Consider the following 13379-nt stretch of genomic DNA (forward strand, 5'->3'; position numbering starts at 1 on the left):
TTCATTCAAATTAGGTTAATTTTGTCCCCAGGATGCAACTCACAGCAGTCGACTAACACCCGGGTAACCACTTACTGATAGGTTAAAAGGGACAGCAGGTGTCTTAAGGAAACATGCCCAATGTTTCTACCCGTACCGGGGATCGAACCATGGACCTCAGTGTGTGAGCTGAAGTACTTCAGTACGCGCAATTGAGAGTATCATATAAGGTAATTATGGTTAATAATTAACTGAAAAGGAAAGAGAGAGAGAGAGTGAATGAGAGAGGGAGTGAGGTAAGGAGAGAGGGAGGGAGGGAGGTCAGAATAAGCAGATTAAGATGAGTGTGTTGCTGATGCCTCCGTGTTCTGTGTCAGTGTGATGATCTGATTTACATACAGATAGGTTAGTGGGGAGTTACTGTGACTGGGATGGCAATCACACGTGACCACACCACTCTTACTGGGAGGCTTTCAACGCTGTTGGGTCAAGTGGGAGGTTGGTAGCAGTGTTCTCCATCTATTCTCCACTTGTTCTCCACATGTTCATGACATGTTTTTGTCATGTTTTGATATGTTATGTTCTCCACATGTTCTTAATACGGTATTCTCGACATGTTTTTAACATGTTACATTAAGCAAATTATGATATTTGTTTAAAACGCCTGGCACATTCTAGCTTCGGAGAAAAAACAGGTGCTTGTAATGCAATATACAAAATCAAAGAGCAATTTAACAAGCAAATTTAGTTTATATATATATATATATATATATATATATATATATATATATATATATATATATATATATATATATATATATATATATATATATATATATATATATATATTATTTAAGGCCTGTGTTAAGAGTTATACATGGCAGGACACAAACAGCTACTGACTGTTATCACCTGTCATCAACTAGCAACTCTTAATAACAAACATTATGACACTGTCCCTGAGACAGTTAGAATAGTGACTATTTAACTAGCCTTAAGCAGTGCTTATCTGACTTAGAATATTCTAGTCTGCTCGGCGGCTCCCCGTTTTCTGTTAGTAAGTAGGGCATTTTTATCACTTTTATCCTTTATTTTAATAATTAACGTGGGGGGGGTTATAATTAGTTAATTTTTATTCATAGAGGACTTCGTAAAATTCTGTCTTGACATGCTTATGTGTTACAGTTCCCATGGTACTGTTACCACTAACATTGACGTTGTTACAGTTCCCATGTTACTGTTACCACTAACATTGACGTTGTTACAGTTCCCATGTTACTGTTACCACTAACATTGACGTTGTTACAGTTCCCATGTTACTGTTACCACTGTAACATTGACGTTGTTACAGTTCCCATGGTACTGTTACCACTAACATTGACGTTGTTACAGTTCCCATGTTACTGTTACCACTAACATTGACGTTGTTACAGTTCCCATGGTACTGTTACCACTAACATTGACGTTGTTACAGTTCCCATGTTACTGTTACCACTAACATTGACGTTGTTACAGTTCCCATGTTACTGTTACCACTGTAACATTGACGTTGTTACAGCTCCCATGGTACTGTTACCACTGTAACATTGACGTTGTTACAGTTCCCATGTTACTGTTACCACTAACATTGACGTTGTTACAGTTCCCATGTTACTGTTACCACTGTAACATTGACGTTGTTACAGTTCCCATGTTACTGTTACCACTAACATTGACGTTGTTACAGTTCCCATGTTACTGTTACCACTAACATTGACGTTGTTACAGTTCCCATGTTACTGTTACCACTGTAACATTGACGTTGTTACAGTTCCCATGTTACTGTTACCACTAACATTGACGTTGTTACAGTTCCCATGTTACTGTTACCACTGTAACATTGACGTTGTTACAGTTCCCATGGTACTGTTACCACTAACATTGACGTTGTTACAGTTCCCATGTTACTGTTACCACTAACATTGACGTTGTTACAGTTCCCATGTTACTGTTACCACTAACATTGACGTTGTTACAGTTCCCATGTTACTGTTACCACTGTAACATTGACGTTGTTACAGTTCCCATGGTACTGTTACCACTAACATTGACGTTGTTACAGTTCCCATGTTACTGTTACCACTAACATTGACGTTGTTACAGTTCCCATGGTACTGTTACCACTAACATTGACGTTGTTACAGTTCCCATGTTACTGTTACCACTAACATTGACGTTGTTACAGTTCCCATGTTACTGTTACCACTGTAACATTGACGTTGTTACAGCTCCCATGGTACTGTTACCACTGTAACATTGACGTTGTTACAGTTCCCATGTTACTGTTACCACTAACATTGACGTTGTTACAGTTCCCATGTTACTGTTACCACTAACATTGACGTTGTTACAGTTCCCATGTTACTGTTACCACTGTAACATTGACGTTGTTACAGTTCCCATGTTACTGTTACCACTAACATTGACGTTGTTACAGTTCCCATGTTACTGTCACCACTGTAACATTGACGTTGTTACAGTTCCCATGTTACTGTTACCACTGTAACATTGACGTTGTTACAGCTCCCATGTTAATGTTACCACTGTAACATTGACGTTGTTACAGTTCCCATGGTACTGTTACCACTGTGACGTCATTAACAGTTCACTAATGGCTTGTTCCTCTCAACAGCTGTGCACGAGAAGTTGTTCACTCTGTTCATGTTGGTGTCGCTGGTGTACATGCTGTGCGTGATCCGGGTGGTGCGCGCGGTGCGCCACACGCTCTCTCCGAGGCTGCTGCGCTCCTTCGCGCAAAAGAAGTGGCTTTTTGGGATCAAGTTGGCCTCCACCGGCGGCCTCCTCTTCTTCTTCTGGCGGCACCGCGTCCACTGCCAACCCATGGGTTAGTCTACAACAACCCTCACCCAACCTAACCCATGTCAGTCCCCTCCTATCACTGCCAACCCATAGGTTAGTCTCCAACAACCCTCTCCTAGCCTAACCCATGTATATCCCTTCCTATCACTTCCAACTCGTGAGTTAGTCTCCTACAACCCTCTCCTGGCCTATCCTATATCAAGCTCCTTCTACCCCACTCGTCCAGCTCTCCACCCCAGTCTAGCTCCCTCACAAACCCAACCTGACCGCTCTCCTCACAACCTTAGACAGTCAGAACTCCTCAATCCTTTTCGCAATCAGTAGAATTAAGATCTACATTATTTAGTTTATATGTGGCATGATTAGTTTCCTGTCCAACATTTAGAACTTTGCATTTGTCTGTATTAAACTGCATCTGCCACATCTCCGACCATTGCATCAGTCTATTCAAATCTTCCTGGAGTGCTCTAGTGTCCTCATTAGAATGAATTGGACGGCCTATTTTGGTGTCATCAGCAAATTTGCTTATGTTCCTATTTATTCCCTCATCTATGTCGTTTATGTAAATTGTGAACAACAGGCCCAACACTGACCGCTGAGGAACACCGCTTGTGACGTGCCCCCATTCTGATTTCTCCCCATTTATGCAAACTCTCTGCCTATTTGTCAACCATGCCTCTACGCAGGAAAAAATTTCTCCTCCTATTCCGTGTGCCTTAAGTTTCCTCAATAGCCTCTGATGTGGAACTCTATCGAAAGACTTACTGAAGTCCATAAACATAATATTATATTCATTACCATAATCTACCTCCTCAAACACCTTAGTGAAAAAGGTTATTAAATTCGTAAGACAGGAACGCCCCTTTGTAAAACCGTGTTGAGATTCATTAATCAGTTTATGCCTATCAAGATGGCTACGAATTGTTTCGGCAATTAATGATTCCATAAATTTTCCCACTGTGGTGGTAAGGCTTATTGGTCTATAGTTCGAAGCTAAGGACCTGTCACCTGCCTTGTAAATTGGTATTACATTCGCCATTTTCCATTTATCAGGCACTATGCCAGTTTGTAGTGATATGTTGAAAAGATTAGCCAAAGGTATGCTAAGTTCCTCTTTACATTCCTTTAACATCCTTGCAAACAGTTCATCAGGGCCTGGGGATTTGTTAGGTTTTAGTTTCTCTATTTGTCTGAGGACCATGTCACTAGTTACCGCAATCGTGCATAGTTTATTATCATCCTGTTCAACATGAGCTATTATTTCTGGAATTTCGCTAGTATTTTCCTGGGTATAAACTGAGAGGAAGTAAGTATTGAAAATTTCACACATATCCTTATCACTGCCAGTGATCTGACCTGAGTTACTCTTAAGTGGGCCTAATCTTACTTCTGTATACCTGAAAGAACCTTTTTAAGTTAGTCTTCGAATCCCTTGCGACCTTAGCCTCATAGTCCCTCTTTGCTTTTCGTATTCCTTTTTTTCTCTCTTTAATTGAATATATTGATTTCTTAATAGTAATAGTAATATCACTTGTACGTGTGGCATTAGTAATGGCTGCATTAATAGCACAAATCTTTAGTAATAATTTTTCAGTAGTAGCAGTAATTACAATAGCAGTAATTTTATTACGATAGCGGAAGTTGTTATAGCAACATAAGAGTAGTAACAGCAGGAATAAGGGTAGTAATAGCCGTATTATTTAATATCAGTATTAGAAGTAATAATGGATGTAGTAACAACAGCATTAGTAGTAACAGCCACATTACTTGTAAGAGTAGCAACAATAGTAGTAATAACAGCAGAAAGAGTATCAATCGAGTAGTAGTAGTAGTAGAGGTAGCCGTAGTAACAGTAGCAGCAGTAATATTAACTGCAGTAGTAGTATGTATACTAATAACAGTAGTAATATCAATCGAAGCATTGTAATCTTTCTTTAAAAAGATGATAATGATAGTAGTAAATATCATCAATGTAAATTATGAATAGTCAAGCAGACTATTCAGTGACTAAGGAAGCTGATTATCAAATGGTATACAATACCGACAGGTTGGTAGATAAGACACATAGGCAACATTTAGGCAAGATGAGAGTAAGACACATGTGCAACATCTGGGTATCTTTATTGTAGACGTTTCGCCATCCAGTGGCTTTATCAATACAAATTCTAGGACATAACTTGAAGACAGTAGATGGCGAAACGTCTACAATAAAGATACCCAGATGTTGCACATGTGTCTTACTCTCATCTTGTCGGTATTATATACCATTCGTACACAACTTGTCAGACACTGCAACATCATGGAATCTTAATTCTGAGGACATGTACATAACCTTCACGACTACGACATCTACTACTACTACTAACCCATCTCTTTGGGAAGGACCTACTTCCACTGGGGAATCCCGCCTACCAGTGAATTTGCCCTCGTCTGCTTCACCTGACGTTACTATATAAGCGCCAGGATTCTTTCTTCTGCTTCAGAATCTCCACGACTATGGTGCTGTTCGCACCTACTCCTAGGTTGAGGGACTGATTACCTCATCTTCTGTACATAGTTCTACTGTCTTCAAGTTATGTCCTAGAATTTGTATTGATAAAGCCACTGGATGGTGAAACGTCTACAATAAAGATACCCAGATGTTGCACATGTGTCTTACTCTCATCTTGTCGGTATTATATACCATTCGTACACAACATTTAGGCAACTTTATTCCGAAACGTTTCGCCTACACAGTAGGCTTCTTCAGTCGAGTACAGAAAGTAGGCAGGAGCAGTAGAGATGTGAAGACGATGTAATCAGTCCATCACCCTTGAAGTCGTAGATTTGAGGTTGTCAGTCCCTCAGCCTGGAGAAGTTCTGTTCCAAAGTCTGGAACTAACTGAAGATCAAGCGACAGTGTTGAGACTGAAGAAGCCTACTGTGTAGGCGAAACGTTTCGGGATAAAGTTGCCTAAATGTTGTCTATGTGTCTTATCTACCGACTAAGGAAGCTGTCAGTGGCCTATTAACCCCAACAAAATTATAAATAGCTTGGGTTCGATACAGCGATAAGCTGTCAATGACCTTATAAACCATCAACAAGATGTTTATGAGTGGCCACAGTGGAGGAGAATTGACTACCTTCTCTGATGCTCATTACATGTGATACGAATTATCATAGAATTAATCATACTTCCCGTTTCATTTGTCATCTTTTATCAACGACATTTACAATAGATTCGCATATTTCAAGGTTACATGAGTGGTTATTAATGATATTTTGTTCGAAGTCATACAAGTTGCAGACGAAGCATTTATTGGGACAATGTTTCACTTTCTGTAGAGCTTTATCAAGTTCCCAGCTTGATAAATCTGTACAATGGATACAAATGCACTGCAGTGCCGCATTTATCTCATTAATATCGTGTCGGTATCTCATGACTATTACCTGTCTTGATAAAGTTCTACACATAATAGTAACAATAATCTCTATATCTACACGTACATGATACAACTTATACAGACCTAGCTGACATCAGTGACATACTGCATAGAAAACCTCTGGTTATGCAGATCTTTTCGGGCAACTTAGTCACCACATTTGCCTCGTTAATATCATGTCGGTATCTCATACTGTGTCCTGTCTTTATAAAGTTCTTCACATTGTAACGTTGTCCCAGTGAAAGCCTTTGTTGCAACTTGTGTTATTGCTTTCACACCTGACAATGCGCCATTTGATTCAGTGTTGTTGTTTCAGCTTTCAGCTGGTTCTCGCTGTGTGAGTACGTGATCGCCACGTGCAACATGCTCTACCACGTGAGTGTGGCCCTCGACTTCTCTGACGAGCATCTGATTGTAGGACACATCGTCACAGCCACCACGCCTTCTGCCTCCGTCTCCTCCTTCCCTACCACTGCCTCCTCTTCACGTCATCATTCCATCTCAACTCCCACCACTACATTCGACTCTTTAGCCACCTTCGAGGGCGGCTCCGACATCCCGCCTACAAGAAACGGCCGTCTGGACGAGCAGGTGCTGGGGGGTAGCATGGTTCTGGGTAGCCCCCAGCCCTTAGCTGCCGTTCTCAGCGGTATGCACCCAGCTGTGAGTTGTGGGAAAGTGGTGTCTGTGGCAAAATGTGACAGTGGAGTGGGCGTGGGCGGTGGAGGCACGGTGGAGGGGGAAATCCCGCCCACAGTGGTACACCAAGTTCTTAACACCATACACGAGGGCTCAGAGCCCACTTCCGCGCAGCCGTGTCTCAACGGACCTGCAGACGCAGAGTCTACCTTGATTCAGCGGAGACCCACAACCTCACCCAGCTCTAACCCCCTTTCCACAGACGCCCACACCCCCATTCACACTCACAGCGAATAGTGATAGAGTGAGCAGGGGGACTCCGCCCACGAGAGGTGCTGGGAGCAAGCAGGCCACTGCTGCCGCCACTAACATTCACCTTGTACTGATCTTATACGTGTGTTCCTGTATCATATACCACGAACATGTGTCTGAAAACTCATGTATAAGAGGGTAGTGTGTATAACTGAGATCTTAAAACACACTACACCTCCTTGGCCGGACACAACGTGTTAGGGCACCCACAAAGCCCTTGTAATACGCAGAAACTGTTACTACAAGTTTTATCGCAAAGAAAAAAATATATGACGAGCGTAACACAAATGTTCCTCAAGACTTTGAGTGATTGCCATAGCCTGGTACTCTTGGGCAGAGATCTTGTGTTTTGGTGTGGAAAGTCTTGGAAAATGTTGGTGTAGTGAGAACGTGCTTCTTGATGATTGGACAGTGTCGAGTGTAATGTCTCTTGCTTGTAGTGCATCTAGCAAAGCTGCACACAACACTATATAAATTGCAAGTATATAATTGTAGTTGACGATAAAGCAAATATCTAATCCAGGAATGGCTTCGACTAAATTGCCTTAACAAATTCTGATCATGATCGATAAAGAAAAGTATAGTAACAGAGCCCAACGGTAAACAGTGGTCATACCGGCTACAAGACAGTAAGTTGTGTTCACTATCTATGAACCTCACACTACGAGACAGTCTCGAGTGTGTTCTCTATCTCTGAACCTCACACTGCGAGACAGTCTCGAGTGTCGTCTATCTCTGAACTTCACACTACGACAGTCTCAAGTGTGTTATCTATCTCTGAACCTCAATACTAATATAATAATTATCGTTTACATTTCAATGCGTAAAGTGTGATCTTCATCTTTCATCCATTCTTGCCGTTTTCATTCTCATCTTAACTTTTATCTGAAGAAATTCTCAAAGTTATTGCGATAATATGAGGTAAGATAATGGAATTACTCTAAAACTCTATGAGTACTTGTTAGAGATAAGGCTCAATTATGCTCTGTTCTCTTGGTCATGTCATATCTGAATCTTAAAGACGTGAGAGTTTCCTGGGTTGGTCACGACCCACATCTGAGATGAACCTGTTAAGTGGAGCTTGAACACGTTTATGGACATTATTTAAGAATGATTTTGCCTAGTATATTTCCAGACTGAGAGCTGTTATCCTACCTCAGCTCATTTCATTGTATGGCCCTTGCTGTGGTATAACAACGGAATTCGATCCACAACAATTGACTCACACCCAGGAACCTGTTGAGTGATAGGTGTAGGGTATAAGGAGACTTTTCTATACGTCTCTCCTTGCCTGAGGATCGAACTCGGGACCTTTAGGTTGTGAACCTGGACGCTCTGACCAGAAACTTTTCTAAAATGTCATGAGGTTAACGAATGACGCTTGGCATCGTTCAACATTTTTGAACTTTATATTTTTAAGTCAAGGTAGACGTAAAGCCACACTGCCTGAAGGTGGGAGGTTAGTGTGACGTCACCTCCAGGTCATCAGGGTGACCTCCAGACCACGTGTTATTAATTTAGCTCGTATGATTATTTATTGTCTATCAAATGCTGACGGTTTCTCCAAAGGAAATAAAATTCACAGTACAGTATAAATAATAGTGCAGAAGAATACTAAAAGAAAGCCCTGCTCTCTTAGCATTATTAAGAGTAAGCCTTCACACTTAAAGCAGACTTTGTGATGACCATCATAACTCACTATGTACTGACCATCATAACTCACTATGTACTGACCATCACAGCAGACTATGTACTGACCATCACAGCAGACTATGTACTGACCATCACAGCAGACTATGTACTGACCATCACAGCAGACTATGTACTGACCATCACAGCAGACTATGTACTGACCATCACAGCAGACTATGTAGTAACTATCTTAACAGACTATATACTAGGGTGGTCCATATTTATAGGGGATAATTATGAAAGTTGTGTAGACCAAGTGGGAACTTAGTGCCATCGTTCTACTTCATGTACAGTATCTTCGCAGCAAATGTGAAGAGAATTTGACGTTTAGGGATCGCACAAAACGTTGAGTTATTTTAGTCCCATCAAAATTCTATTGAAACAACTCGTTTCTTTCGATTCTTTGAAAATTACTGGATGTATAAAATTGTATATGTGTTATAATGTTTATGTGGCCTAATTCCTGTTATTTCATTATTAATTAATAATAATAATTGTTAATTAACAATTTTTATTTCTACAAGTACATGATACAACTGATACAGACCTAACCGACATCATTGACATTCTATATGGAAAGTCCGTTGTTATGCAGAGCATTTCAGGCAACTTAGGTTAATCCTGTCCTCCAGAATGTAACCTACAACAGTCCACTAACACCCTTTCCACAGGTAGTTCTGTTAGCTGGGATAATTGCATATTGCAGTAGGCATCACCGGTGCTCGATTGCTTTCCAGACACAAAATGCTTAGGAATTATTACCTCCATCATTCTGTCATGAAGAAAACGAGAGTAGATACTACAAAAGCAATTCTTTAAATAATGGTAGAAATGAATGAAAAGGCTAAAATGACGGCGTTACAGGAGACAACCAGAAGACCCTTCTCGAGGCCTCAGTGCTGGTGTGAATTAATTGAACGTTTGCATTGCCGCTCTTAAGGAGGGAAGTCTGTGCTAGGCTTGCTGTTAGGCATCCTACGTCCAACACCGGTTTATCTGAAGGAGTATACAGTAAAATACAGGTTATCATCAACCCTGAGATTATATGGACTGCTTGCTCTTAGTGAGTCTTTTAAGTGATTCTCGTTGATGTCTATAAGGAGCATGACCGTCTGGCAGGCTCAATATCCCCAGTATCCATCAATTCTTTACTTCAAAATGAAGTAAAGAATTGATGGATCTCGATTGAAACCATCAACTGATGATGAGGATGTCGTGGATGGATTATCTGAACCTCTGACAGGATTCAAAGACAGGACAGTGAAAAATCTGAATGTGGTCAAGTCTATGGCTCACCACAGGGATGATTACCAGGCACCCCTGGACCTGTCGTACATATTGGGGGAAAATCCAAGAGGAAAGCGTGGAGTCCTCTATCATGCCAGATACTAGATGGCAAATGATATTTAAGCTCCAAAGATCCTCTTTAGAAAGTTATTCCTTACTGTTCATCAAACGCGTGCAACACAGCATCTTAGTCTTCGTTCATGTCTTCTACACCAGGTCGTGGCCTCAGGCAACGGTATTATCATATATCCTTAAAAGTAATTTGGTCTTCATGAAGGATCTTATGTGCAGAATTCCAAATCATCAGTTGCCGAACAGTGACTTCACAGCCTCATAACGCCACTTGTGGTATGTGTCCGCAGAACGGATTGACCTTCCATTTTTCAATGACCCAACTGGAGAAGAGGAGAAAGCTGCAATAGTGGAGAATCTCAAGAAGAGAGAAAAGTATGGGACTGAAGAGGCTTGATGGCAAGAATTTCACCTCTTAAACAAACCATTTCATGACTGTGACATCATCCGCCTATGTAATTCTCCCGAATGGGCGTCGTGAGTCAAAATCCTTCTTCGCCAGACCATCTTCTTGGACTGAAAATGAAACCTACCAACATTGGTTGAAGATTGTGAATTGACAGTGCTGATAGAGGTATTACTCTCACAATCTAACTCATCCATCTTCAAGAATGAGACACAAAAGCAGTACCTTCTGAGAGTTGAGGATCATCACAGAAAGGAAGAAACTGTTATTAAAATAAATTAGACTATGTAAAGTGATACTTTACCTTTTTTATGGTTTTGTGCGATGACTGGCAGTTAAATTCTTGAAGGGCCCTAACTACTAAACTAGGGATCTGAAATGTTACTTGAAGCATTGTAAGGTTTCAGATTTACTATAGATGACAGTGCCACGAGTGTCTTAGTAAAAATTACAATTTTTAATATATGGACCGCCATAATATATAATGATCAACACAGCAGACTGTATACTGACCACTACAGCAGACTTTATACTGATCATCACAGCAGACTATATACTGACCATCACAGCAGACTATATACTGACCATCACAGCAGACTGTTTACTGACCATCACAGCAGACTATATACTGACCATCACAGCAGACTATATACTGTCACAGCAGACTATATACTGTCACAGCAGACTATATACTGACCATCACAGCAGACTATATACTGCCCATCACAGCAGACTATATACTGACCATCACAGAAGACTATATACTGATCATCACAGCAGACTATATAATGACCATCAAAGCAGACTATACTGACCATCACAACAGACTATATACTGACCATCACAGCAAACTATATACTGACCATCACAGCAGACTATATACTGACCATCACAGCAAACTATATACTGACCATCACAGCAGACTATATACTGACCATCACAGCAAACTATATACTGACCATCACAGCAGACTATATACTGACCATCACAGCAGACTATATACTGACCATCACAGAAGACCATCCAGTTATTATTATTTATATTCATGAGGAAGCGCTAAGCCCGTATCACACAGCACCTGAGGAATAGGTCAGGAGGCTTGATCCAAGGAAGGGGAAGATAGCTCTAGTTTCTTGAATCAAGAGCATGTCACTAGAATCAGATCATGGTGGTGGATGTACTGTTACTGTTGTCACGGTGGTGGATCTACTGTTACTGTTGTCACGGTGGTGAATCTACTGTTACTGTTGTCACGGTGGTGGCTCTGCTGTTACTGTTGTCACGGTGGTGGCTCTGCTGTTACTGTTGTCACGGTGGTGGATCTTGTTACTGTTGTCACAGTGGTGGATCTTGTTACTGTTGTCACGGTGGTGGATCTACTGTTACTGTTGTCACAGTGGTGGATCTTGTTACTGTTTTCACGGTGGTGGATCTACTGTTACTGTAGTCACAGTGGTGGATCTTCTGTTACTGATGCCACAGTGGTGGATCTACTGTTACTGTTGTCATGGTGGTGGATCTACGGTTACTGTTGTCACAGTGTTGGATCTACTGTTACTGTTGTCATGGTGGTGGATCTACTGTTACTGTTGCCACAATGGTGGATCTACTGTTACTGTTGTCACAGTGGTGGATCTTGTTACTGTTGTCACGGTGGTGGATCTACTGTTACTGTTGTCACAGTGGTGGATCTTGTTACTGTTGTCACGGTGGTGGATCTACTGTTACTGTAGTCACAGTGGTGGATCTTCTGTTACTGATGCCACTTTGGTGGATCTACTGTTACTGTTGCCATGGTGGTGGATCTACGGTTACTGTTGTCACAGTGTTAGATCTACTGTTACTGTTGTCATGGTGGTGGATCTACTGTTACTGTTGCCACAATGGTGGATCTACTGTTACTGTTGTCACAGTGTGGGTCTACTGTTACTGTTGTCACAGTGTGTATCTACTGTTACTGTTGTCACGGTGGTGGATCTACTGTTACTGTTGTCACGGTGGTGGATCTAATGTTACTGTTGTCACAGTGGTGGATCTACTGTTACTGTTGTCATGATGGTGGATCTACTATTACTGTTGTCACAGCGGTGGATCTACTGTTACTGTTTTCATGGTGGATCTACTGTTACTGTTGTCATGGTGGTGGATCTACTATTACTGTTGTCACGGTAGTGGATCCACTGTTACTGTTGTCACGGTGGTGGATCTACTGTTATTGTTTTCATGGTGGTGGTTCTACTGTTACTGTTGTCACAGTGGTGGATCTACTGTTACTGTTGTCACTGTGGTGGATCTTCTGTTACTGTTGTCGCGGTGGTGGATCTACTGTTACTGTTGTCACGGTGGTGGATCTACTGTTACTGTTGTCACTGTGGTGAATCTGTTACTGTTGTCACAGTGGTGGATCTGCTGTTACTGTTATCATGGTGGTGGATCTACTGTTACTGTTGTCACAGTGGTGGATCTACTGTTACTGTTATGGTGGTGGATCTACTGTTACTGTGGTGGTGGATCTACTGTTACTGTTGTCACATCTGTGTTACTGTTACAGGATCTACTGTTACTGTTGTCACGGTGGTGGATCTGCTGTTACTGTTATCATGGTGGTGGATCTACTGTTACTGTTGTCACAGTGGTGGATCTACTGTTACTGTTGTCACTGGTGGTGGATCTACTGTTACTGTTGTCACGGTGGTGGATCTGCTGTTAC

General features: G+C 41.3%; 1 protein-coding gene across 1 annotated transcript in view; it reads left to right on the top strand.

Moving 5' to 3' along the window:
- The window catches only part of LOC128695493 (post-GPI attachment to proteins factor 2-like), a 510841-nt gene extending 497672 nt beyond the window's left edge, over nucleotides 1–13169 (top strand). The window contains exons 4-5 of the mRNA XM_070095370.1: nucleotides 2651–2863; nucleotides 6578–13169. Coding sequence (XP_069951471.1) covers nucleotides 2651–2863; nucleotides 6578–7197 — 833 coding nt within the window. The 3' untranslated portion in view covers nucleotides 7198–13169. The remainder of the gene's footprint in view (nucleotides 1–2650; nucleotides 2864–6577) is intronic.
- Nucleotides 13170–13379: the final 210 nt, after the last annotated feature.

The sequence above is a fragment of the Cherax quadricarinatus genome, chromosome 50 (genome assembly GCF_038502225.1).
Source record: "Cherax quadricarinatus isolate ZL_2023a chromosome 50, ASM3850222v1, whole genome shotgun sequence".
In the NCBI taxonomy this organism is placed as follows: domain Eukaryota; kingdom Metazoa; phylum Arthropoda; class Malacostraca; order Decapoda; family Parastacidae; genus Cherax; species Cherax quadricarinatus.